This window comes from Xyrauchen texanus, chromosome 24, assembly GCF_025860055.1.
Source record: "Xyrauchen texanus isolate HMW12.3.18 chromosome 24, RBS_HiC_50CHRs, whole genome shotgun sequence".
NCBI lineage: Eukaryota > Metazoa > Chordata > Actinopteri > Cypriniformes > Catostomidae > Xyrauchen > Xyrauchen texanus.
Window position 1 is genome coordinate 8,246,253 of NC_068299.1, and position 27,177 is coordinate 8,273,429.

The following is a 27,177-nucleotide window of genomic DNA, read 5'->3' on the forward strand; positions in this document are numbered from 1 at the left end:
TCATCGGTAGACAAACGCATGTTTGAGAACCACGAACCCACGAACATCATGAAAATCAATTGGTTCGAGAATTTTGTATTTGAAACTAGGGATGTCCCCATACTGCACTCATGTACTGGTACTCCGATACCAAAAACTAATACCATCGGACATATGATTATGTAAACATTCTGCCTGCAAATGAAAAATCACATTATGTCTTATTGAGATTATTTAAGCGCAAAAGCTGCGATTAAATGAGATAAATATATAGTTTGCATGTAATTCAAATGTGAGCGCTTGTAAATGTGTGGAGACAATGTTGTTTTGATGCCAGCTGCTCATACCTTTTAAAGCTCCTCCTTGGCTCATACAGGAAAAACACCGCCATGCGCATAACATGCTCTGTTTGTAGCAGATGACAGTAAACAGACTGCAAATTGTAGCATGAGGAGCATACAGAGTACATTCATATTTAATTAAATAGCAGCCTTTTAATTTTTTTAATTCATTTATATATATTTTTTTAATTGAACAAAATATAAATTAACAAGACATTGGTTTGTTTGCAGAATATTTTGTAATCAAATTGATTGTGTTTATTGTATCACTGCGGAGGAAAAATCTTTGTTGAGTTGTGAGAATGGGGAACAAGATAAGTCAGCTGATGCCAGGGGAAACACCCTGAGACTGGATGTTCAGAAATAATAAAGGCTTTAACACAGAACTAAGTTGGAGTAATCTGCCAGGATAGTAAGCGTGTAAAACTCATATAGATCCTTGTCCAAGGGAAGGTTAATTTAAAACCGCAGACATTGCTATCATGAAATCTATGATAACGGGATGCTGGGGAGACCTTGCATGGGATTATAATTACATGAAAACTTAATTTTCTATATGGAAAGACAAGAAGCCATTTTGGGAGAAAGGCACAGAGAAACAAAAGGATAGTAGTCTGAATCAACAATTAAACTCAGGGTTATGGGCCCAGCACGCTTCCGCTGCACAAGTTGCTGTAGGTCTAACCTCACCACCGAGTGCCCCTCCTTGTGTCTCTCCCCCTCAATGCACGGAGGTGGGAGACACACAGGATCGGCCGCCGCAGTATGAGTCTGTTGTAAAACAACAGCTGTACCATAATCTAAACACGCTGTTGAAGAGTCAAAACGTCTCTCATGAGATATCAAGTGTTGAAATACACTCCCTGGATCTCAAGATGTGTTCTAAGTATAAAACTATATTTAACTTGACACAGCAGACCTAAAAAATGCTATGTTTATGATGCAATGCACCCGAGACGCTACATCTGTCTGATGCAGGTGTACATTGATGGGCCCTTAAACAAGCCCTCATAATAAATCTCCAAGTGATTGACAAATTCCCTTGTGAAATGGATTGCTGTGAACTGTATGCCAATGATTGACTTATGATCAATAATATGGTAGTAAACAATACATTGTATTCTAAAGCCGCTTTTTGTATTGTCTTATCAATGATGAACTCTTCTGCCACAAGAATGTAATGCATTTTATTTATCTTAACAATTTGTTTTATTTATATATATATATATATATATATATATATATATATATATATATATATATATATATATATATATATATATATATATATATATATATTTTAAATATTTAAAGATAACTATATATAATTATTTATGTAAATGTAATTTGTAACATATTCCCTTAGATAATTCAAGGTCAGTAACGTATTCTAAATACTTTGTATTACTTCTTCAGCAGTGGTAGATTTTTTCACTTGTTTTGACTATAAAAACTCTGCCAGTACAGTATGACAAAATACACATGTTAAAAATACATTATCTGAAAAATCTAAATATCTTATGCAGTGTTGTTTCAAAAACAATATAAACAAGATCTTGTTTTAAAGATTTTTAGATATTTTTTTACAGGAAAACAATACAATAATTATTCTCAAGAATACAATTTTTGCCCTAATATCAAAAGTTCTTACTAGAAAAAAATCTATGAATTTTCTTGATGAAAATATATTATCGTGCCTGGTAACATGTGCATGTACAATGTCTAGAAATAGCATTTTAGCTTAGCGTAATTTGACAATTTACACAAGAGTTATTTATGTTTCTTCTGCTCCAAACTTACTTCTATGTCTGCTCATATGAATGTAACACATTATAAGAAAGTGTTTCACCACTGTTCAAATGCACTTTGGATCGCATCATTTATGTATAATTTATTTCCATCTGAAAGGACTAATTATTAAATGAAACAAATGACAGTAAAATGCAAAGTAATCTCTTCAGTAGTCAAAATCCTTTTAATGTAACTGTATACTCATTACCAATTATTTAAATTGTAACTGTAGTGGAATACAGTTACTTATATTTTGTATTTTAAATACGTAATCCTGTTACATGTATTCCGTTACTCCCCAACACTAAGTGTATGGTAGATCTTTCTGCAATAACATGAAAAAGTAGATCTCTTTCCACAGAAGTGTGAGCACCCTTGCTGTAAATGATAGTGATGGAGGCTTTTCTTTGACTACCATATGTAGCATTAAATAACTACTATATGACAATAGCCTCCTCCCCTAACCAGCGCAGATTATATTTCTGTCACGGAAAATTTTGTTGATTGCAGAGCTGTACTATTAGCAGGGACGTTTGTAAGCATATGGAGGCCCTAAGCAAAATCCTACTTGGCGGCCACCCGCAACAATAATATTTACAACTTGAACATTAGGGAGTCCAGCTGTACACACACAAATTCCTGTTTTTCCCATTCTCCAGTATCCCTTAATATAAATACTAAAATAAAAACTAAAAAATAAATATATTGAAAAACTAAACTAAATCTAACAAATAACTAACGAATAAAGCTTATCAAAACGTAACCTAAACAAATTGAGTGAAAATTTTCAAATTAAATAGAAATAAAAACTAAATAAAAAATTCAAAACTATTATAGCCTTGATCGGGACATCCCTATTTATAACATAACACAGCAACAATTCTCGGTTCAATATGCGTTGGTCATGACTTTGCGGTTCAGTAAGTGAGTCATATTACTAACCACTCCAAGTGATTCATAAGTTGTTTATTTTATTAGTCATTAAAAATAACCAGCTCATAATAGTAATTTGTTTTTATTGTCAGATTCACTGCAGCATTGAATAGTAATGCATGAAACACGTATTTAATGCCCATTCTTTCACGTCTAATGAAAACCATTAATGGAACTTCATGAAAATCAATTGGTTTGGGTAATATTTTTTTTTTTTAATGGAACAAGTTCTCAATTCCCAACCCTAGTGAGAGAGCTCAGGATAGAGAAGATGTTCGGTGACCCATATACTTAGTGTGAAAACAGTGTGGTGTGACGAGTGCCTGATAGGAGATACCTTCGGCTCACATCTTGACAAAATTGGAAAAAGGGGTGAGGGAAGGAGGGAATGAAAAGAGACGGCAAGAGAATGAGGTTGTGGATGAATGGAGCAGAGACTAGGAACAGCAGGCTATTTCAACAGCCATGCTGATTGATTAGATAAGAGCAATGTAATCTGAATTGTCTGTACCACTGTTTAGACCATCTACTTCTATGGATCCCTTGGGCTGCCTGGAACAAGATAGGAGGTTCCAGATCATCGGGCTTCCTCTACCTGTGTAATCACTCTTTCTAAACTGCAGTCCCATTCTTTAGAGAAAACCCTGGGGATCAGGGCCAAGGATAGGCAGACACTACCATCTCTGGTGGAAAAGAGCTGATCTGAGGAGTTCATCAGACAAACTCAGACTCATAGCATTTCCAGTTCACAACAAAAAAGAGACAGAAAATAGTTGCTTGACCTATCTGCATTGCAACAAGAATGTGACAAAAAGCCATGCTATTTTGCATATGCTTTTATCCAAAGTGAGCAGAGACAATTAATTCATTATAATTAAGTAAAACCTGTATGTGTTTATAATGGGACCGTGTCCTTTGCCAAGAATTGGCCAAACATTCACGTCTGCATATTTCTGGTCTGAAGTTCACCTGGCTCACTCCAGGAGATTGGAACTCATTCACAGGGAAGATTGATATTGATGGACAGGCAACAAATGAGTTTCATCTTGCTGCTAATATATAAAACTCAGCAATGAGCTGTCTAATGTGCGACTGGGTGCCGGGTGAGAGAGTGGCTTTGGGGATTATACCATCCTGTCTCCAACAGACGGTGGGGCATGAGCTGATGTGGGCACGGCTCCCGTTGGATGAGCATGGAGTTGTGTAAGGAGCTTTGGTGGGGTGACGAGTACTTGGTTGACAGTCTCTGTGGATTAGTTCCCTGCACAGCACAGCCATAAAGAGAGACTGGCTGTAAAAACAGATTTCTCTTCCTGTCCTTCAGCAGGGCAAGCATGGGTCTTTAATCCGACTGCCTTCCTTTCTTTTACCTTCTCTCAGCTTTTTCCTGCTGCATCTTATAAGTCACACAAACACCCAGCTTTGCATTAAAGGCTAGAAGTTGCTTTTAGTAGTGCAATATCTGTGAAATTTTTCATCTAACAAATGTGATTAATGAGTATGTGTAATTTCTAAGATTGCATATATCACTTGCATTCATGAAGTTAAGCTGTAGTTAAACCTTAGAAAATAACTTTGCACAGCTTTTTAAGTATTTTGGAATTGAACCTCTTAAACTCCACTTAGTAAAACCCCAGTTAGTATTTATTTGTCTTGAAGGATGTGTCTTAATATCACTGGAAATGCTGGCATGTTTGGGTTTTGTAATGGAGGAATGGGAGCGCTTTCTAACCTCATAATGGATGTAAGGCGTCAATGCCAAAACACATCAGCAAACGGTTCAACTCAAAATCCTGTAGTTAAATAATGTACTGATGATGCATGAGTTAGTGTAGGGGAACACTGGAGATTTGAAGCTGTTTTCTTTTAGCGTTAACAGTGCAATAACAAAAAAGTTTCTTCAGCATACTAAGTAGTGGTGTTCTGGGGCAATATCATTAAGATTTCACACCTTGTTAGGTCTAGTGTGAAAATACACTCCAAATGAGAGAGGCTGCTTATTAGTGCTCACAAGGGAAGCATCTAACACAAGTACTATCATATTGCCTTTCCTGACATTGCCGTCTGGCCGTAGTGTAAATTTCTAGTCTCACTTCAGGGGAGGAAAGAGGAAAGGCTAAATGGTCCATCCCACATGGACTGTCTAGGCTGTACATTACATGCAAAACTTGACAAATACACTACATGTAGTATACAAAAGTAAATGGACATCCCTTTCTAATTAACAGGTTTTGCTATTCTGTTTATTCTAATGAAAGTACATTTTAATACTATGGTATACCCTGCTTAAAAAAGCCTGTTTAACCAGTCCAAGTTGATTTGCTGGTCTTTGTTGGTCTCCTAGCCTAGTCAGATTGGTCTGTGTGTTGGTTTTTGAAGAGTTTTGGACACTTGTGAGCTGGTCAGGCTGTTAGACAAAGAATATTTTGGGATTAATAAAAGTTAAGCTCAATCGAGAGCATTTGTGACATAATGTTGATTACCAGAAAAATTTATTTAGACTTCTTCCTCTGTTTCTTAAAAAATCGTAAAACAACTTTACAGCTCAAATAATACACACATTTTAACAGAAGAATTCATGTAAGTGCTTTGGTAAAATTATGAGCTTCACATTGTTGTCTTTAAACCCTCCAAATATTGGCCACATTGACTTCCATTGTAAGTGACATGAAGCGACAATAGGGGTCTTTCTTGAAGGCCTCGGTTACCTCTGAACTTGAGAAAAGGCCCATGAGAAATTGGCAGACAAAATTTGCATGTCCCTCCTCCGGACATACAGGTATAAAAGGCTTCCCAAGAGACCTCCCACTGCCCGCTCGTGTACTCCCTAGTGGAGGCTCCCCTTGGGACAGACGTGCTGGCACACAGATGGCCCCGGGGGCTGTGCAAGTATGCATTTCCCCAGTGAGCCTACTTGTACAGGTGCTGTGCAAGGTCAGGGAGGACACTCTACTGGCCCCCTATTGACCCATACAGACTTGGTTCTCGGATCTAACATTCCTCGCGACAGCACCTGGCGAATTGCCCTGAGGAAAGACCTCCTTTCTCAGGGACGGGGAACCCACTGACATCCGCGCCCAGACCTCTGGAACCTCCACGTCTGGCCCCTGGACGGGATGCGGAAGATCTAAGTGGCCTACCACCTGCTGTCGTAGACATGATCAACCAAGCCAGAGCTCTCTCTACCAGGCAGCTTTACGCCCTGAAGTGGCATTTGTTTGCGAATTGGTGATCCCACCCCCCCATGCCGGGAACCTAAAAACTTAATTTTAAGTTTAGTAGGGGATGTTCACACTGAATGTGTTTTTGTGTCCGTCTAAGCTGTTTTTCAATGTAAAGCATCATCTCGCACAGGAACGCCTGTAAATATGGGTCATTCTGTGTCATTTGAGTCCCCATTACAAGTGTGTGTGGTATTTGTAATTTAATTTCACCCGATTACAATTTTGATTGGCTTGTTAAAAAGAATAAATACTTTTTATAATGTTACACACTTCTGTAGGCTTAAAAGTTAAATTTTGAATAATTTAAATCCTTTTCTATTGCACTGTATCATTTTCACATGTACCAAAAACTGCATGTCAAACATCTTTGACAAAAATAAATGCGAAATCATTGGATTTCTATTTTACCCCCTCATACAGTTAAGAGTTTAGTGTTACATTCTCTCACTAATATGTATTCATTTGTTGTAAATGTATGATTTTAACACTGATAGTGGAGGTTTTTTGTGTGTCCCTTGATTTATCGCACACCCATTTATGTCATTATACTATTACCTTTCATTGAAGATATACTGTATGTTAGGAAATTACATCAAACACACTGGAGGAGCAAGTCACCCATTCCGCAAAATTACTTTGAAGTTTATAACTCTATTGTTTTATTTATGTTTTCTATTATTTTGTAGTGTTAGTCATATGTGGTCAAGCATAAAATCTCCACCCTGTTATGGGAAGATATATTGGGAAATTAATATAATTTCAAATATCAATATACAGTATTTATGTTAACAGAAATAAAAATATAAATATTAGTTTACAAATATGTTTCCTAGATATCAATCACAGACCATGTAGTGGCTAATTTATCCACTGAATTTCCACCTTGTTATTGTCCACCCTGATGCTGCCCATTTAACTGGATGGACATCTGAATTTTTTATAAATTTAGCTTGACAGGTATGACTAATACAATCTTTAATATGTCCCTAATGATGAAACATGAATAAACTTTTAAATGTATGTTATATTTTTCAACAGATTCAAAGCCGGAATGTCACCGAATTGTAGGAATGACCCATTTACGAAATGTACAGAGTTGCAGTTCCGCCATGCTCTATACGCAGATTACGCAGTCTACAGTAAAGTACAATCTATAGGAACAGAACCCCAACACACACTTTCTTTGGTAGGACTACACCACTGATGGTAATTGTGTGCTTCCAACTTTATGGCAAAAGTTTACTCCACATACTTTTGGCCATGTAGTGTGCCGGTAGAGGAGCATGAAGGATAAACCGTAATTTTAGATGCTAAATGGTGCAGTAAGATTCCTCGCCAATTACTTTGTGTCAATGCACCATAGCAAAACTTGTTAGCACCCTACCAGGTGGTGACATAAATAACTAGGCTCACTGTATCCTCATTAGTCTATATGCCAGGGTTTTTCTCTGTGCCTGTGCCACCAAAAAGCTCAATTTACACTGCATAAAATGTTTGTTTTTTTTTACTTTATTTATATATTGTGATTTTCCCCCAAAAAATACAAATAAACATCCTCAAAACAAGATACTTGAGAAGAAAAATTTAATACAATATAAATTCATGTTATCAGAGAAATCTAATAAAATTTAGTGAGGTTAATCAAGTCAAGTCAAGTCAAGTGGTTTTTATTGTCGTTTCAACCATATACAGTTAGTACAGTACACAGCAAAACGAGACAACGTTCCTCCAGGACCATGGTGCTACATAAAAACAACAAAGGACCAACATAGGACCACATGAGACTACACATCGAAATAAAATACCTATATAAACTACCTATATATACCTATATAAAGTGCATGTGCAAACATGTGCAAAGTACGGGACAGTACAACAAATTACTGACAATGAACAGGACAATAGACAGTGCAGCGCCGACCAGTACTCAGTAGTGCAAAAAGATGACAGTTTCTAAAAATGTAAACATAACATACTATGAGATAATGTTCTATGCACATAGCAGTTATTGAGGTAGTAGACAGTTATAAAGTGACAGTTATTAAAGTGCAACTCAGGACACGTGTGTGTCAAACCAGTCTCTGAGTATTGAGAAGTCTGATGGCTTGGGGGAAGAAGCTGTTACACAGTCTGGCCGTGAGGGCCCGAATGCTTCGGTTAATGCTCAAAACAAGAAAAACTAATTGTGCTAAATGGTGTTTATAGACAACTATAAGTTAACCAATGGTTGACTGATTTCCCCAAAGAGTGTAACACTGCTGTTTATTTTAGCATCCTGACCGACCCGACACAGCAACCAACTCAACCAATTGCATGAGTTTGGGGCTGGACTTTGTTTATTGAATATATATATATATATATATAATTTTTTATTTTTTTATTTATTATTATTTTTTTATGTAGTTTGGTGACACTGAATGTGCAGAAATAACAAACTTCAGCTTTAATATTTTATGTAATTATGTTTCTTAATGGTGCATTCAGTTATTTATTTATTTTCGTCCTCATTTTAAAAGTTTTACTCATAAAGAATTTAATTGTAATTTTACAAACAAATGTATAAATTCATGAGCATTCACATGAGTAATCTCTAGTCACTCTAGTCAAACCAGTGACCTTATAAAAGCTTTTTAAATCCAGGGGGCTGCCATGTTAGTATCACATGACTAGCTGAATACTACTAGCTTGATTTCAGTAATCACCCTGTTATTTTCACCCATGAGTTAAATTAATCATGGCTCACTGTGTACAATACTGTAGTGCATTTCTGCATTAGCATTGGTAACAGAAAACTATTGATTTCGAATGATTCTGCATCCCTAGGTCCAAAATGACAAATAAAAAATATATATATTGAATGCACTTTTAGGTTAAATTTTTGTTTACAGTGTGGACAGCCAAGGCTAAATTTGCCACTTTCGGTGGCAAAGAAAATGTTAAATGCATTGTCTTACAAATAAATAGCAGTCATCGTGAGATGCATAATGGAGCACAAGCTTAAATTGTCTGCAGAGGCTCAAAAAGTTGCCAGTATGTTATGGCCTTCAAATTATGTGCAGTCTAATGTAGGAGAGCTGTCCAGCCCCAGCCAGTCAGGCAGAGGAAACGGACAAAAGACACACCAATAATTCACCAGGAACTCCAGAGATGAGTCAGCGGCTGACAGTGTTTTTTTAAGGCTCGTGTAAACAGGCACCCGAGCATATCCAGCGTGAGTCTGCCCTCACAGCGAATCTGAAGGGGAAGGCTTCTGCTGTCACGCCGTCAGATTTGAGCAGATACAGGAGGATCGTGACCCTTCTGGCGCCTTCGCACACAAACACCTCTGACTTATTTTGGCATTGGCAGTGATGGCAGCTCTGCTTCACCTGGGATGTCAGTTTTGGCACGGTTTCCAAGGTGACGGATGTCTCCATGACTAACTAAACACAGAACAATCCGTGAGCACAGACACACACACACACAGTATTATAACAACACTTTAGAAATGTGTGTTGCTGAAGATCTGGCTATGAGACGTGAAAAGTCTTTTGTTAAACAGTACATAGTCTTCAAAACAATTTGAATGGTGTTTTACTATTTAAAGTGGATAAGCCTTTGAATTTAGCAGTTGTACTGCTTGTAAATGTAAAGCAAAATCTCAGAATTGCATAAATATTTAGACTTGTGTGCTGTGTTCGCTTTCCACATACGTGAACTACAGCATTTGGTGTCAAACCTGGTGTGACACGTTAAAGTGCCATATTTTGAATCTGAAGTTTGAAGCTTTCAAAGCTTCATTGGAGGGGAAGACTTCAAACCACTCATTCGGTCTGTGCCTCTCACAAAGCTATTGGCACCACACAAGTCATTTGGACTATTTAAATGGAGCTATTGTAGTACATCTATATCTTTTTTGGAGCTTGGAAGCCATGATCACTATGAACTGTAGTTTCGACTCATTTAATGTTGGGAGGAGTTTAGAAAGAATCAAAAGAAAAAAAGCAGAAAGAAGTCTGGAGAAGAGAAATGTAGGGAGATTAAGCTGATTCTATTGCAGGGTATATCAAAAACAGTTTATTTTTCAGAGTAATGGAGGACAGTTCTGCATTTATGAGCCATCAAAGAAAATGGGTTAGTGTGAGGCAAAAACGCTGCACATTTTATTCACTGCAGTCTACTAAATTAACTGTGATTCACTCTATTCTCTTGTGACAGCTCAAGCCAATCAGTTAATATTTTTGAATCTCTGTTGGACGAATTCATTAACAGTTGCAGCACTTTAGTGTCCAGTATTTCAGTGCAAAACTCACTCATATTCACACACCACCGACAGTCCAGCATAACCTCATTTCGTGCTGGTATAGCCATGAATATTCCATTCTTTTAAATGCAAACATGCATTGTTTCATTGTATGCAAATTAGGTTAATTATAGAATGTGCTGGATTCACAAACATCAGCACTATTAGACTGACTCAATTTAAGCTGCACTATTACCACTATTTAAAGGAAAGGTGCAAGTGGTACACCTGGCCAGCTACCCGCATACTTACCTGTCAGTACCTGCTAACACACGGGATGAAACTGGCTCAACCCGGAGACTGTAAAATATTGCAAAGGTATTGGGTTTTGCCCAGCCCATTGCTCTACAGATGTCTGTTTGAGAGGCGCCGTTCGCCAGAGCCCTAGAGGATACCACACTCCTAGTGGAGTGTGCTCGTACTTCCAGGAGTGATTGCGCCTTGGGCTTGGTATGCCAAAGCGATGGCATCCACAATCCAGTGGGCAATCCTCTGTTTGGAGATAGCCTTCCCCTTCTGTTGTCCCCCAAATCAGACAAAGAGCTGCTCAGAGCATCTAAAGCTCTCTGTGCGGTCCAAGTAAACATGCAAAGTGTGTACTGGACACAGCAATGACAAGTCTGGGTCTGCCTCCTCCCGGGGCAGCACTTGCAAGTTCACCACTTGATCCCTGAAAGGGATCACGCAATACCACCAGCAACTCGAGGCATTTGATATGCCAATGCAGTCGAGGTCATGTCCAGGAGTCAGAGGCTGCGTACCTGTTGCAAACGGTGCCCCCGCCTAACTTGGACACACCTGTTGTGACAGCAACACGTCTGGACACTTGTTCTAGGGGAACCCCTGCACATAGAAATGCAAGGTCCAAACAAGGGCTAAACGAGGGCCAAAGATCAGCGGGAAAGCCATGCGATATGTACCGCGGCGCCATGCCCATCTCGGGACTCGAGTCTGAAGCCAGTGCTGAAGCAGTCTCATATGCATCAACCCGAGCTCTGTAACCACTGCCGAGGATGCCATATGCCCCAGGAGCCTCTGAAACTGTTTCAGTGGCACTGCTGTTCTTCACCTGAATGACTTCAGGCAATTCAGCACCGACTGAGCACACCTGCTCGTGAGGCGTGCTGTCACGGTGACAGAGTCCAACTCCATCCCAAGAAAAGAGATGCTCTGCACTGGGGAGAGCTTGCTCTTTTCCCAGTTGACCTGAAGCCCCAATCGGCTGAGGTGTCTGAGCACCAGGTCCCTGTGCGCACACAATATATCTTGAGAGTGATCTAGAATCAGCTAGTCATCAAGATAATTGACTTCCCTTAGCGGGGCAAAGGCTGCCTCTGCAACTTTCATAAATATGCGAGCTGACAGGGACAGACCGAAGGGGAGGTCGTTGTACTGATATGCCTGACCCTCCAAGGCAAACCAAAGGAATGTACACATCCGTCAGGTCTACTGAATCAATCTTGATGCCAGAAGCATGACAGAATGCACTTCTGCGTCAGCATTTTGAACGGGAGCTTGTGCAGGGCCCGATTCAAAGCTCTCACAGCACTCAGGGCAGGATGGAGGGTTCTACTCCAGCCCGACGTTTGCGGCAGTCTGGGCAAGCATGGCTTCCAGCTCCGCATCGGCCTCAGACTTGGTGACTGCACCAGATGGTGGGAGCCCAGCAGAATCCTCCATGTCAGACTGTAACAGCTGGTGGATTTCTCAACACCGAATGAGTGGTTGCAATCCGTCTCCTTTTATACCCGTTTTTTCAGGGAAGTGGCATGCAAATGTTAAATGGTCTGCACTTATATAGCGCTTTTTTTAACCTTAGAGGTTACCAAAGCTCTTTACACTGTTCCAATCACCCATTCACACACACATTCACATACCAAAGGCCACTCATCAATTCTCATTGGCCCTTTCTCAAATATCAGAGGTGTTTGGGGCTCCCAAGTCTGACCTCTTGTGTCACTACATCGACACAATGTTGAGTGAGTGACAGATAGGGAAACGGAAATGTGTTTTAAAGGGATGTTTGTGTACATTGCCTAGTGATAATGAAAGAATTAAATGATGTAGAAGAGCAATATAACAAAGCATATATCTAGACATATGGCTTAGTCAAATGTATTTTTAGCATTTTAAAAAGCAGATTTGGGTGTCTGGGCCACATTGGTGGACTATTTGTTTTTGTTTTTTCATGGAGATTTATGGCTTCGAGTTCACTGTTTGTTTGCAGCTAATTTAAACATTAAACTTTCTTTTAAACATGATTTTAAAACTGATGTTGAAATAACAACTTTGGCATTTACTGCAGGTCTGTCTTTAAAAGTTTATCATTTTTGTTTAATAATCAATATATTTTATATATATAATATACAAAAATATGTGATTTTTACTCTTGGAAACCAACTGCACTTTACTGCAATGGGCAAAGGTATGAAGTCCCGTTTTGTTATTGCATGTTTTAATTTGCAATCCTGGCACAAATAACTAAATTGCTGTTTCTGGAGCATTGCTATCATGAAACAGAGATCGGATATCAATGTTGAACCCTTAGACCTTTGAAAAGAGGTATAATTTGTTAACATTAATATAACTTATAGACGGTAAATTATATATTAAATGTAAGCAGAGTGACGTCACTACCACGTGCGAGGCTTTTCTAAGGACGTGTCAGTGGACACCAGCGTCAGATGCTTTTGGAGCATCTTGTTTGTGTTGCATCAAAAACATAACATTTTTAGGTCGCTGTGTCAAGTTAAACATAGTTTGAAGTTTAGAAAACATGTCTTGAGATCTCTGCGTTCTTATTTTTGGTCCATCAAGCTGTGTTTGAATGCAAGAACATGTTCTCATCTTGTTTTGCTCGCTGTCGGTGAGTGTGGTTTATTCTCTGCATAACCGCGTTGTCCAAACTGCTGAAGTTCCACTGCCCTCTGGAGAAAACAGGTGGTACTTCAAGCTTGAATTGCTCAGATGGAAGGAATATTCCTTATCATGGTCTGGGGACATGAATATTGCATAAATTGGTTAAATTACATAGCCAATTACATTTGCAAGCTTGTTTAAGCTATCAAATTGTGCAGTAGCTCAACTAATGCAAAAGACCATGTACAAGTCCTGAAGAGTCGACACGTGAGCCAAAAGTGTCATAAAAGAACCACAAAATAACGTGATTGCTTCAGCAATTGTTTTTCATGTTACACCTGCTTGATCACACTGATCAAGGTTTAAGGTTTAGGGTAAGGCAGATATTTTTTATTTAAAACTCGACTGAGCATTAAAGGGATTGTTCTTATATAGAAGAAAAATTACGATTTTTAGAAGAATATCTCAGCTCTGTTGGTCAATGCAAGTGCATGGTGAACAAAACTTTCAAAAAGGACGTAATGGCAGCATAAAAGTAATCAAAATTACTCATTTAAACCCATATCCTCAGAAGATAGGTGTGGTTAAAAAACAGATCAATCACTATCAATCTCCACCTTTGACCAGTCTCAACCAGTAGGTGGCTGTAGATCCAGACTCCAGATATACACTCAATATTGATTTGTGTTGAAATTATGCAATTATGTGAGAAAAAAATAATAATTGCTGAACAGTTGAATTTTGTGTTTATTCAGGGAAAATGACCATATTACTGCTCATTATCCAGCTCTTTAATAGCCTACTTGCCAATAAATTAATAAATGCACATTGAAATGAAACATTGATTTGAGTTTAAACTATCTTATTAGCTTATTGTAGAGATCGCACAGTGGTCCGAGAAGCAGTAAAGATGACTAGTAAATTTGCAATACCCAGATGAGTGGTCTGCTATGTGGATATGCGGTTGTTACTCAAAGACATCAGACCACTAGATGTCATTGACCAATCAGAATCAAGTATTCTGTAATAAATACTCTACATTAACACTAGTTCTGATATTAAGAGCATGGTTTGATAATATATTTTCTTTTCTATTTCAGTTTGAAACAACATCAGCAATGAAGAACTGGAAATATGGAGCTACACAGACTACACATGAACTCTCGTTATTTGGCAACAGGAACTGTTCTTCTACTATATTTGAAGTTTTTAACTGACAGCCATTATATATATATATATATATATATATATATATATATATATATATATATATATATATATATATATATATACTGACAGAATAATGTACTGGAATAATGGAATAATATACAGATTTTGCTCTTTTGTAAATAAATTGTACTTACATTCAACTGATCACAATGTATAGTCAGGACATTAATAACGTGAAAAATTACTATTACAATTTGAAAAAAACATTTTCAGAATTTCTTAAACTATTTCAAAGAGTTCTCTCAAAAAATCCTCCACGTAGAGCAATGACAGCTTTGCAGATCCTTGGCGTTCTAGCTGTCAGTTTGTCCAAATACTCAGGTGACATTTCATCCCACACTTCCTGTAGCACTTGACATAGATGTAGCTGTCTTTTTGGGCACTTCTCACGCACCTTACAGTCTAGCTGAATCCAGAAAAGCTCAGTGGGGTTAAGATCCATAACACTCTTTTCCAATTATCTGTTGTCCAATGTCTGTGTTTCTTTGCCCAGTCTAACCTTTACTTTTTGTTTTTCTGTTTCAAAAGTAGCTTTTTCTTTGCAATTCTTCCCATAAGGTCTGCACCCCTGAATCTTATCTTTACTGTTGTACATGAAACTGGTGTTGAGTGGGTAGAATTCAATGACGCTGACAGCTGAGGTGTCTATTTCTCAAATTAGAGACTCTGATGTACTTATCCCCTTGTTTAGTTCTACATCTGGTCTTCCACAACTCTTTCTGTCATTGTTAAAGCCAGTTGTCCTTTGTCTTTGAAGACTGTAGCGCTTTTGTATGAAATCAAGCATTGTATAGCCTTCATTCCTCAAAACAATATTTGACTGATGAGTTTCTAGAGAAAGCTGTTTCTTTTTTGCCATTTTTGACATAATATTGACCTTAAGACATGCCAGTCTATTGCATATTGTGGCAACACAAAAATAAAGACAATGTTTAGCTTCATTTAACGAATAAAATAGCTTTCAGCAGTGTTTGATATAATGGCATGTGATTTTTCAAAAGTAGTACCAAATTAGCAATTTAGCATGATTACTCTAGGATAAGGTGTTGGAGTGATGGCTGCTGGAAATGGGCCTGTCTAGATTTGATCAAAAATGTTTTTGTTTTTTTAAAATAGTGATGGTGCTGTTTTTTTCATCAGTAATGTCCTGACTATACTTTGTGATCAGTTGAATGCCACTTTGGTGAATTAAAGTAGCAATTTCCTTCCGAAACAGCTAAATCTGTACATTATTCAAATAATGCCACCTGTGTGTGTGTGTGTGTGTGTGTGTGTGTGTGTGTGTGTGTGTGTGTGTGTGTATATATATATATATATATATATATATATATATATATATATATATATATATATTATTTTTTTATTTATTTATTTATTTTTTTTAAACAAATGGGCCTACTTTGGGAATACCTCATCTGTCCTTCTTTGAGCAAATGTATGTCTATGATGTACATCTATGAAGTAAATTGAACAATTCCACTTATATTTACCTATTAATATGAGAGCACCAGCCTGAATGGACAAAGAATGGTACTGCTACTTAATTTTTTGCCTTTCAAACTCTTGTATGCAGTATCCGGTCACTCTGCTCTTCAAACTGGCCATCGCTGCTTTTGTTGTTCACTTTGGTATGCAGGTGATAGAAAGAGGTCAACCTTTTGCAGTGAATGTGTTGTCTAAATGTCTAACTTGTGTGTGATGCTGCCAGTGAGGAGCCAATTCCACTGCCTTTGTGTGAGTTCTATCATGGCCGTGGTTGAAAAGCCACATTTTAGCACTAATTTCAGCACTGTTTTATTCAGTCTATCACAAACACTGTCATATAGGGCAAAACATTCCTAAGATCTGATGCCTCTTAAAAGTTGATGTCAAATGGAACATACCATTAACATAAAGGATTCAAGACCCAATGTGTTGAGATTTCTCATCATGACTCAATCACTGATAATTCACAACATAAATGTGTGAACCAGGTGGCGCTGAGCTTGATCTAAATCTATGCCAAAATGACTGCCTGTAAAGTCAGAGCTCAGTGCCTGCTGTTTGAAGTATGAATGATGTTTTTGGTTGCTTTATTACAACATGGCATAGAAAAACAAATCTGAATTGTTGGTGTATTTCTCGTTATCACAGAATATAGCTACTTAACTCAGAAAGACATGGGGCCTCATTTATAAAGATGTATTTAGAATTTTCCTAAATGTGAATGTATGATAATTAACTGTGACCTCCACCACAGAATCAAATCCAATTATGTGCATTTTATAAATGAGGTCCCTGTTATAGAATTGTGTCAAAATTGAGTGACATTTATGCAAATCAGAGTATTTTGGTAGTGACTAAACCAGATGTTTTAAAATGGTAGGTTAAATAATGCAAAAAAAGAAAGAAATGTTTTTGTAAATATACAACACAAAATATATTGTTAATTAAACCCTTGACCTGCTCGTCCAGGATGATTATTATGGAGTATTCACTTGAAAAGAATTGTGTATCTTTTTGCCTGGACAAAAGGTTTTGAATTTAAATCATTGGGCTTTTACAAAACATCTGTTGACACAGTCATTGAATAGACCGCTATGATGTCTTTGAAGGTTTTTAGTGGAATAACACACATTATTATTGAAATTGAGACTAGACACCTGTTAGACTATAAGACTCCAAATGAAATGATCTGGCACAGTCGAGCTACTGTACTCTTCAGAAACACAATGCATTGTCACAAAGGACAGTACACATACCGTAATTCTGACACAGACACAAAAGTTGTATTCATTTGATGTGTGAATAATTTGATGTGAAGTATGGACTGACACAGATATTTGAGAACAAACTCAGGCTGTTTAGATGTATCAGTTTATTTCAGTTCTAGTTTAAACTCATCTCTGTCTTTAGCATTTTGCTGACCATGTAAACTCATGATCCTGTTATTTGATTAACCTACTCATAATGTAATATCAGTCTTGCAGTCCATTAACAGGAATGCAATTTCAATTACAGATGAATTACAAATATTTTATGCTATGGGCTAAAAATGATACAGTGAAGAAAATAAGTATTTGAACACCCTGCTATTTTGCAAGTTCTCCCACTTGGAAATCATGGAGGGGTCTGAAATTGTCATCGTAGGTGCATGTCCACTGTGAGAGACATAATCTAAAAAAAAAAATCCAGAAATCACAATGTATGATTTTTTAACTATTTATTTGCATGATACAGCTGCAAATAAGTATTTGAACACCTGTCTATCAGCTAGAATTCTGACCCTCAAAGACCTGTTAGTCTGCCTTTAAAATGTCCACCTCCACTCCATTTATTATCCTAAATTAGATGCACCTGTTTGAGGTCGTTAGCTGCATAAAGACACCTGTCCACCCCATACAATCAGTAAGAATCCAACTACTAACATGGCCAAGACCAAAGAGCTGTCCAAAGACACTAGAGACAAAATTGTACACCTCCACAAGGCTGGAAAGGGCTACGGGGAAATTGCCAAGCAGCTTGGTGAAAAAAGGTCCACTGTTGGAGCAATCATTAGAAAATGGAAGAAGCTAAACATGACTGTCAATCTCCCTCGGACTGGGGCCCCATGCAAGATCTCACCTCGTGGGGTCTCAATGATCCTAAGAAAGGTGAGAAATCAGCCCAGAACTACACAGGAGGAGCTGGTCAATGACCTGAAAAGAGCTGGGACCACCGTTTCCAAGGTTACTGTTGGTAATACACTAAGACGTCATGGTTTGAAATCATGCATGGCACGGAAGGTTCCCCTGCTTAAACCAGCACATGTCAAGGCCCGTCTTAAGTTTGCCAATGACCATTTGGATGATCCAGAGGAGTCATGGGAGAAAGTTATGTGGTCAGATGAGACCAAAATAGAACTTTTTGGTCATAATTCCACTAACCGTGTTTGGAGGAAGAAGAATGATGAGTACCATCCCAAGAACACCATCCCTACTGTGAAGCATGGGGGTGGTAGCATCATGCTTTGGGGGTGTTTTTCTGCACATGGGACAGGGCGACTGCACTGTATTAAGGAGAGGATGACCGGGGCCATGTATTGCGAGATTTTGGGGAACAACCTCCTTCCCTCAGATACAGCATTGAAGATGGGTCGAGGCTTGGTCTTCCAACATGACAATGACCCGAAGCACACAGCCAGGATAACCAAGGAGTGGCTCTGTAAGAAGCATATCAAGGTTCTGGCGTGGCCTAGCCAGTCTCCAGACCTAAACCCAATAGAGAATCTTTGGAGGGAGCTCAAACTCAGTGTTTCTCAGCGACAGCCCAGAAACCTGACTGATCTAGAGAAGATCTGTGTGGAGGAGTGGGCCAAAATCCCTCCTGCAGTGTGTGCAAACCTGGTGAAAAACTACAGGAAACGTTTGACCTCTGTAATTGCAAACAAAGGCTACTGTACCAAATATTAACATTGATTTTCTCAGGTGTTCAAATACTTATTTGCAGCTGTATCATGCAAATAAATAGTTAAAAAATCATACATTGTGATTTCTGGATTTTTTTTTTAGATTATGTCTCTCACAGTGGACATGCACCAACGATGACAATTTCAGACCCCTCCATGATTTCTAAGTGGGAGAACTTGCAAAATAGCAGGGTGTTCAAATACTTATTTTCTTCACTGTATATTTATTATAAAAATATATATTAAATACAATGTATGAAAGCATATGTGTAAAGAAAGATTTTTGTGAATTTCTTGTGAAACTTTGTTTTTTGACTGGAAATGGTCAAAAGTCTGTAATGTGCACATTTGTAAATACACTTGATAATGACTATTTTCACTTTAAACTGTAAATGAGTCTCTGGTTAGTGTGTTTTCTGTGGCGTTAGAATATCGTCGTCATCATATTGTGCATGGATCACCTTTACCTATGGCATTAATGCACAAGCAACCTCAGAGACTCGAGTTTTGAGCCCGTGGAAACCAGGTAGTAATTCGCGTTCACATATACAATGGTAAGCACAATTTGAAGGTTGCATTTTTATTCCACTGACAGTTAGGTTTAGGGTTGGGTTAGGGTAAATAAAATAAGCATTCCTGTTGAATATTCTAAAATATTCAACTAAAAATGTGCTTTTGATGCCACTTTCTGGACATATCACCCTGAAACTGGAGCTCACACAAGCATACATTTAAAAAGTTTGTCAGCTTTGGCCACTGGGGGCAGTGCTTAGTATTTCAGTAAGCCCAATTTAAGCAGCAAATCTTTCGGCCTACTGTCACCGAATTCACAGTCCAATCACTTTGGACAACTTGTTCTAAGTAAGATATATGTCTTGGAATTTTATAATTCATCCATGTACTGTACTTCTTTTTCCTATTTTGCCTTGAAGTGTCTTTAGAAACACACTGCATTGAGCAAGCAGGCAACATATCGTTAAAAAAAGATTTAGCATTTGTATAATGTATGCTTCTTCAAGCTTTTTCAAGTTCTGACTTTTAAACAGCATAGCAGAGATAATAAATAAATAAATAACTTTTTTACATACAGTTTTGACTAGAGGCCCAGAGGCATTTCTTTTAGTTTCGGCCAATTGCTTGAAACCAAACCTTACCAGATGATCAACTGTAGATGGTCAAGACACTCAAAATTATATCATTTTGTGTGCACCATCATCTGAAAATTGCTGATGAAAGATGATCTATTGAAGGGAAGGAAACTGATACACTATTTCTATGCCAGCAGGTATCACTGACAGGTCAGCATATTGATGGTACAAGATTTCGGATTTCAGGGTTATTGAAGTTAATGTGTCTACATGCAGTTAGCTCCTGGCTGCACTTTTTTGTAATCCTTAGTCCTTATTAAGGTCTGTTTTCCTGGAGAACTGGAGACTGCAAACCCACATTTAAAGATTAATAGCTCATAGTAAATTAAAGAAAAGTGGTCAAACCCCATCCAAGAAAGTGTTGGGAGTCTAGTTAGGTTCTGTGACCAACAGTCATTTGGAACTCTAAAACTTTTAATTGATTAATGATAGCCACTTACAGAAATAGTTCCCCACACAAGGAGCAAACCTGACATGACATGTCTTTTAGGCCATCTTTGAATGCATGTAAGTTTGAATGAGATTTGTGAGCTAAGGTGGAATGGAAGATTTTCAACAAAAAATGACGATGACTGCTACTGAATTTAATTCTATTCACTCAGAGTTTGATATGGCTTCAGATGGTTTGGAAAATAGCACACAAGTCATATTGAATACAATTATACATTTACAATGTACACTTTTATTAATCTCTTTCCCTTACCTTTTAACATGCATATAGGAACTTGTTTTCAATACTGCAGCACTACTGTAAACTAATTACCTGGGAAAATCAAATCAGCTCTTGGTGTCAACTAGCTAAGGAATAAATTTAAAATGCTCTCACAAGGGCAATGATCCTGAATCTTAAAACAGCTCAATTTAATTGACATTCATATTGACATCTTGTATCAAAGACAAAGACAATCTTTCCATACATAAATAGATCCTATTCAAGCAACAGTATTATGTAACATATTAAGTGACATTCATCTGTGACATCTACAGAGGACAAAGACACAAAAACAACACTGCAGCCACCAGAAACAAAAAAGCCAGAGCATATACCGATCATCAGCCACAACATTAAAACCACCTACCTAATACTGTGTAGGTCCCCATCGTGCCTCCAAAACAGTGCCAGCCCACATCTCAGAATAGCATTCTGAGATGATATTCTTCTCACCGCAATTGTAAAGAGTGGTTATCCGATTTACCACAGAATTTGTCAGTTTGAACCAGTCTGGCCATTCTCTGTTTACCTCTCTCGTTTCATCTGCAGAATGCCGCTCAATGAATGTTTTTTGTTTTTGGCACCATTCAAAGCAAATTTTAGAGACTGTTGTGTGTGAAAATACCATGATATCTGCAGTTACAGAAATAATCAAATCAGCCCGTCTGGCACCAACAATCATCCATGCAATTATCTAATCAGCCAATCATGTGACCAGCTGTGCAATGCATAAAATCATGAGGGGGACCTACGCAATATTAGGCAGGTGGTTTTAATGTTGTAGCTGATCAGTGTATATATACTAATGTGCAAATACAAATCTGTTATACACAGATAGTGCAAGGGAATGTAATGGCGGAAGAGGTAGGATATGTTAGATAAATATAAATAGACACTTTTTTGCAGCATTTTTAAGATTTCCATCAGAGTTGTTCCCTCATATCTGATTTCTTGAGTTAAGGTTCTCAAATAGCTTTTGCAGCTCAGGTTTGTTTCCATAACGTCAACATACCTTTATGTAATCATCTTTATTTCAGAGTACAGGATTTTCAACGAGAAAAAAACTTTAGCGTGTAGGCGCAGGACATGATTTTATTCATTTATTCCTGGGTGTTCATACCAGAATAGACGGTTGGAGGGATTTGTCAAAAAATTAAGTTGTTTTAATAATGTGCACCAAACAATCAATCGAGCACAATAAGTCCAGGAACATGCATAAAAATGTAACTAGGGTCAAGTAAGATTTCATGTTGACTTTTAAGGTGAGGTTTTGGATCCTAGAAACCATTTTTTTCTCTGCTTTAACAAATCAGAAATTAACTGTAATAAAATGAAGCAAAAGCAATTGTGCAAACCAGGCTGTTAACGCAAAGAGTTTGTGTCAAATCTATTGAGGTAAAATGAACCTTGAAGTATCTTGCCTCTGGAAATATTTTCTTTCTCCCACAGCAGATTGTGCTTCCGTGATTTTAAAAAGCTTTTCTCTGTTGCACTTCCCATCTGGATGAAACAGATTTAATTAAAACACACACATGCACTGACAATTTCAATGTACATTCATTCAGGATGTTGTTGTGCTTGTATCATTTGATAGGCTGTACATCATTAAATATTAGTGAATAAAAAGCATGTTATACAGCAATTAGTTCCAGTCCTCTAATCTGATTGGACCAGTGGCATGGCAAGAGTGCATATTTAGTAGAACAGCACTGGGATGCTTCACTTTTTGTATCACTCTACTTGTCAAACTTTTTTCACTAGCAGAGCAAAAATGTACAATAAATGTACAAAAATTAAGTTTCTCGGTAGCACTTTACATTAAGTTTGTAAAGTTAACATGAACAACAATTTATAGCACTTATTAGTCTAGGTTCATGCTAATTTCAACATATACTGATACATTTTGAACATTAAAAGTTGTATATGTCAACAATTAACATTATTTCATGCAGTATGAATTAACAGTTTAAGTTCTTGTTTATAGAACTGTTATATAAAATAAAAATTACACTAGAGATGTGCTGTTGTTCTGAATATATACAGCCTTTTGCTTGAATATATTTAATCTTTATTACTTTATATCTTCAGCTTTTTAACTTTTGTGCAAAGTGCTCTTCAAAACGTACAAATAAAATCAGGTGCTAAAATGCTGCATTCCTTGTTGACACTCAATAAATTTCCTACAAATGGTTGCAATTCACACCTTATCATGAAATGCTAGCTGTCATTCAACGTAATAAGATTTTTACCAGTGTTATTAGACTTGCCAGCGGTGGACTGAAATGATTGTCAACGTTGGCTCTGGAGTATTCGCTGTCTAATAAGCTCACTTCCAGAAGACATCTTTATCATCTGTCACTGTCAGACATATACAGGACTGCTTTCACACTGCTGTTCCTTCTCATATTGAGATCTCATGATCGGACACCCCTGACAAAACACTCATGTCAAATCTGACACAGGCAAGGCATTTCACACACTAATTTACAGCTACACATACACAAACTATGCAATAAGGACAGGTAAATAATGCACAAGATAGGCAGAACAATATGGAATTTCATAATAATGACATTCATTCATATAATGGAAAAGTGGTAACACTTTACACGAGGCCTGTAAATATAATGCATTATAAAAGGTATTCTCAATTAATTCAAGTTAAGTATATTTTTCAATTAAATTTTATTTGTATAGTGCCTTTCACAACACACATTGTTTCAAAGCAGCTATACAGAAGATCAGGCATTAACAGAAGATAAAACTGTAATGTCTATAACGTCGATGAGTCATCATTGTGTAATTAGATAAAATACGATTGTTAATCATGTATAAAAATGAGTAATTAATATTACTTATTTTTGTGTTAATAACTTTAAAAACTTTAATTGTATTAATAACCCCAGTGAGCAAGCCGAAGGCAACTGGGGCAAGGAACACAAAACTCCATAAGATGTTGGTTAATGGGAGAAAAATAACCTTGGGAGAAAACAGTTTCACTGTGGGGGCCAGTTCCCCTCTGGCTGACATCATGAATATAATGTCAATATTACTTATGTATGGTTTAAAATTATTAAACTAAGTAAGTGTTAAGGGACAGTGTTTAAAAATAGATTTTGTCTGAACTTTAAGATTAAAGACCAATGTCTTTGAAGTCCATCCTGGATTAACTGCAGAAGTTCACATAGATGCAATTGTCCTTGTTAATTGGCTGATGAAGGCTTTTGTTGGCAATTGATAGTCTATGTATTCCATTTCAAGAGCGTAGTCCATCAATAGACCGAGGTGATGCAGGTTGGAGTTGGCATAATTTCATCCTCTGAAGTCCGTCATAATAGATTGAAGTGATGTTTGGCTGGCACCGGCTGCATTTAGTCACCATCATTCTGCGACATGTAGCAGTGGAGTCCAACATGAAGTTGTATGGACTTCATGAACAGAAGTATGTTTGAAGTAAGTTTGGAGTAGAAGAAATATAAATAACTGTGTGTAAATGGTCAGCTTTACGCTAAGCTAAAATGCTATTTCTAGCTATTTTACACTCACATGTTACCAGGCACGATAATATTTTATTTTTATCAAGAGAATTCACGTTGTATCATAACTTCTTTTTTCTAGTAAGACCTTTGATATTAGGTATGATATTATTTGATACCTGTGATATTATACCTCTTGATAATAATTGTTGTATTGTTTTCCTGTAAGAATATCTAAAAATCCTTAAAACAAGATCAATTTGATTGATCTCGTTTTAGAAACAACACTGCATAAAATATTTAGATTATATATATATTCCGTTTAAGTTTGAATATTAAGGCCAGATCTGGGAAAAATATTTTCCATCAAAATATCATGATGTTTCTCAATCTCAGGAGGCCCTGTGCAAGTAAAACACATGTAATAATAACTGCAACCCTACTGATACGTTTCTTCATTTAGGTGGGTGGCAGCAGTTACGCTGTCGTAATACTGCTTATATTGCACAGCTTCAAAGAATTTAGTTTAGGAGTATTAAAAGTAATTGCTGTGTTAATCTTCATTTGAAGGGGAAAAAAAAAACTTTGATCTTTTCTTCCAAAATAACTTTTGCTTTAACGACTCTTTTTTTTTTTTTTTTTTTGGAAGATCCTATTTGGTATATGCAATTTACACCCCAGTGCAAATAGTGGCAGATATTATTTTCACCCCAACCCTGGTGCAAATAATGATAGATACTAATTGCACCCTAGTGCAAAGACTGCAGTGAGTTCAAAGACACAATATCACAAAATGATTCAATCAAAGATGGAGGGAGCTAAAAATATGTCTGGCACGGCTATAAAAACACTCAACTTGTTACAGATTGGCGAATGTATCGGAATGCCCAGCTGCTAAAGCAAATTGCACATGCTTGTTGCACGTCGCTACTGACATGGGTAGGTCTGCAGAGACAGAGCTCATGGTGGACACTGGCTCTTCAGTCTCCATTCTTCTTACAAGTGTAATTTTTCTACCTGCCCACTCACAGCGCCTCGTGTACAGTTGGTCAAATATATGACAGAAAACATTCCAGTTTTGGAATGCTTGAAAGCCAATGTGTCATTAAATGGTGACACTGCTACCATTTCTCTCCACATTGTTAAAAATTGATCTGCTTTTTTGGGCATGGATGCACTCAAAGCATTGAAATGCATAATTAACCATGGCTGCAACATTCCTGTAAACGTTCCTGCTGTTCCATTCAGAAGTGTCGCTGATGATGAATCAGTCAGTTGCGTGAAGGGATTTGTGCATAAAGTTAAGGTGCATGAGGACGCTGTCCCTGTCCTGCAAAAACTTCCCTTTGCTGTATGTCGGGCAGTGTCAGAGGAAAAACAGTCCTTGCTGAAACAAGGCATGACTGAACCAATAGTAGTTACTACAAAGGAAGGAGTAACAATTAGGCTGTGTGTTGATATTTGCAAGTCTAATAAAGCATTAACAGTGGACAAACACCCCTTACCTCATATGGATGAACTGCTCAGTGAGTTGAGAGGTGCAGCAGTGTTTACAACAATTGACTTGGCTTGCCCTTACCAACTTCCACTACATGTTGACAGTCGTAATCTCACCGCTTTTATAATGCACGACAGACTGTTTCGTTACTGTTGCGTTCAATATTGAGCGCCTTCAGCTCAATCTGCATTCTAAAAAATTATGGAGACTGTACTGAGGGATGTACCTGGGGTGGGGAACTACCTAAAAGATATCCTGCTTCACAAACTGAACACAACACAATTTTGCATACTGTCACTCAGTGGTTGATTGACTGTCACTGAACATGCAGAATTGCACATTCAACCAGACTTCTCTAAAATTCCTGAGCCACGCGATTTCCAAGGAAGGAATTCTGCCTAACACTGCTCACATTGTGGCAATCATTGATGCTCCTGCACAACATGACTTACCTTCCCTGCGGTCTTTCTGAACTTTGTTACAGAATTGGAGCCAATGCACGCTCGTCAGGAACACCACTGACACACAATTTGAATGGACTGATAAGGCAGAAAAATGCTTCAATAAACTGAAAGCAGTGCTCGCAGAGAGTCCGGTTCTCACTCTTTTTGACCCCTCTCTTCCAACTATTATGCAAATGAATGTATCTGATTATGGATTAGTGGAGTCTTGACGCAGATCAATGTGGATGGTGTAGAGCACACAGAGGAGTTTACCTCATGTACAATCAGAGGCAGAGAGAATGTACTCCACAGTGGAAAAGGAGGCTTTAGCCTGTGTTTTCGCTGTGGAAAAATGGAGGCTGTAACTTTACGCTGAGAACCTACCACAATGCATTAAACACTTTGCTTGCTACAAAGGGAATCGGACGTGTTGGAATGCTTGTGTGCGAGGTGGTCAGCTTGATTGCTTTGTTTATCCTATGACGTTATGTACAGTCCTGGAGCTTAGAACCAGGTGGCGGACTGTTTATTAAGAAAGCCTTTACCAATGACCAGCGAGCACATTGAAGAGCCTTAAATGGTTGCTGCAGTCTTCTCTGGATAACCTTCTCTGTCCATGGTGGATTTTACCACAGCCTCTGTGATCTAAGCAGACCAAGCTCAGGGCAGCATACAAATACTGAGGGGCTGGCCAGAAAACAAGAAGAGCATAAACCCCGCTCTGTCTTCATTCTTCTCAATTCATGATGAGTTCGTTGTCAGTGCACAATGGACTGATAATGCAAAGTGAGCATTGTTTTATTGTACCTACTTCCCTACGTGCAACACTTGTCAA

General features: G+C 37.7%; 1 protein-coding gene across 1 annotated transcript in view; it reads left to right on the forward strand.

Annotated features, from left to right (window-relative positions):
• LOC127618044 (zinc finger matrin-type protein 4-like) overlaps positions 1-14,630 on the forward strand; it is a 124,230-nt gene extending 109,600 nt beyond the window's left edge. Inside the window, exon 7 of the mRNA XM_052090274.1 lies at positions 14,510-14,630. Coding sequence (XP_051946234.1) covers positions 14,510-14,531 — 22 coding nt within the window. The 3' untranslated portion in view covers positions 14,532-14,630. The remainder of the gene's footprint in view (positions 1-14,509) is intronic.
• Positions 14,631-27,177: the final 12,547 nt, after the last annotated feature.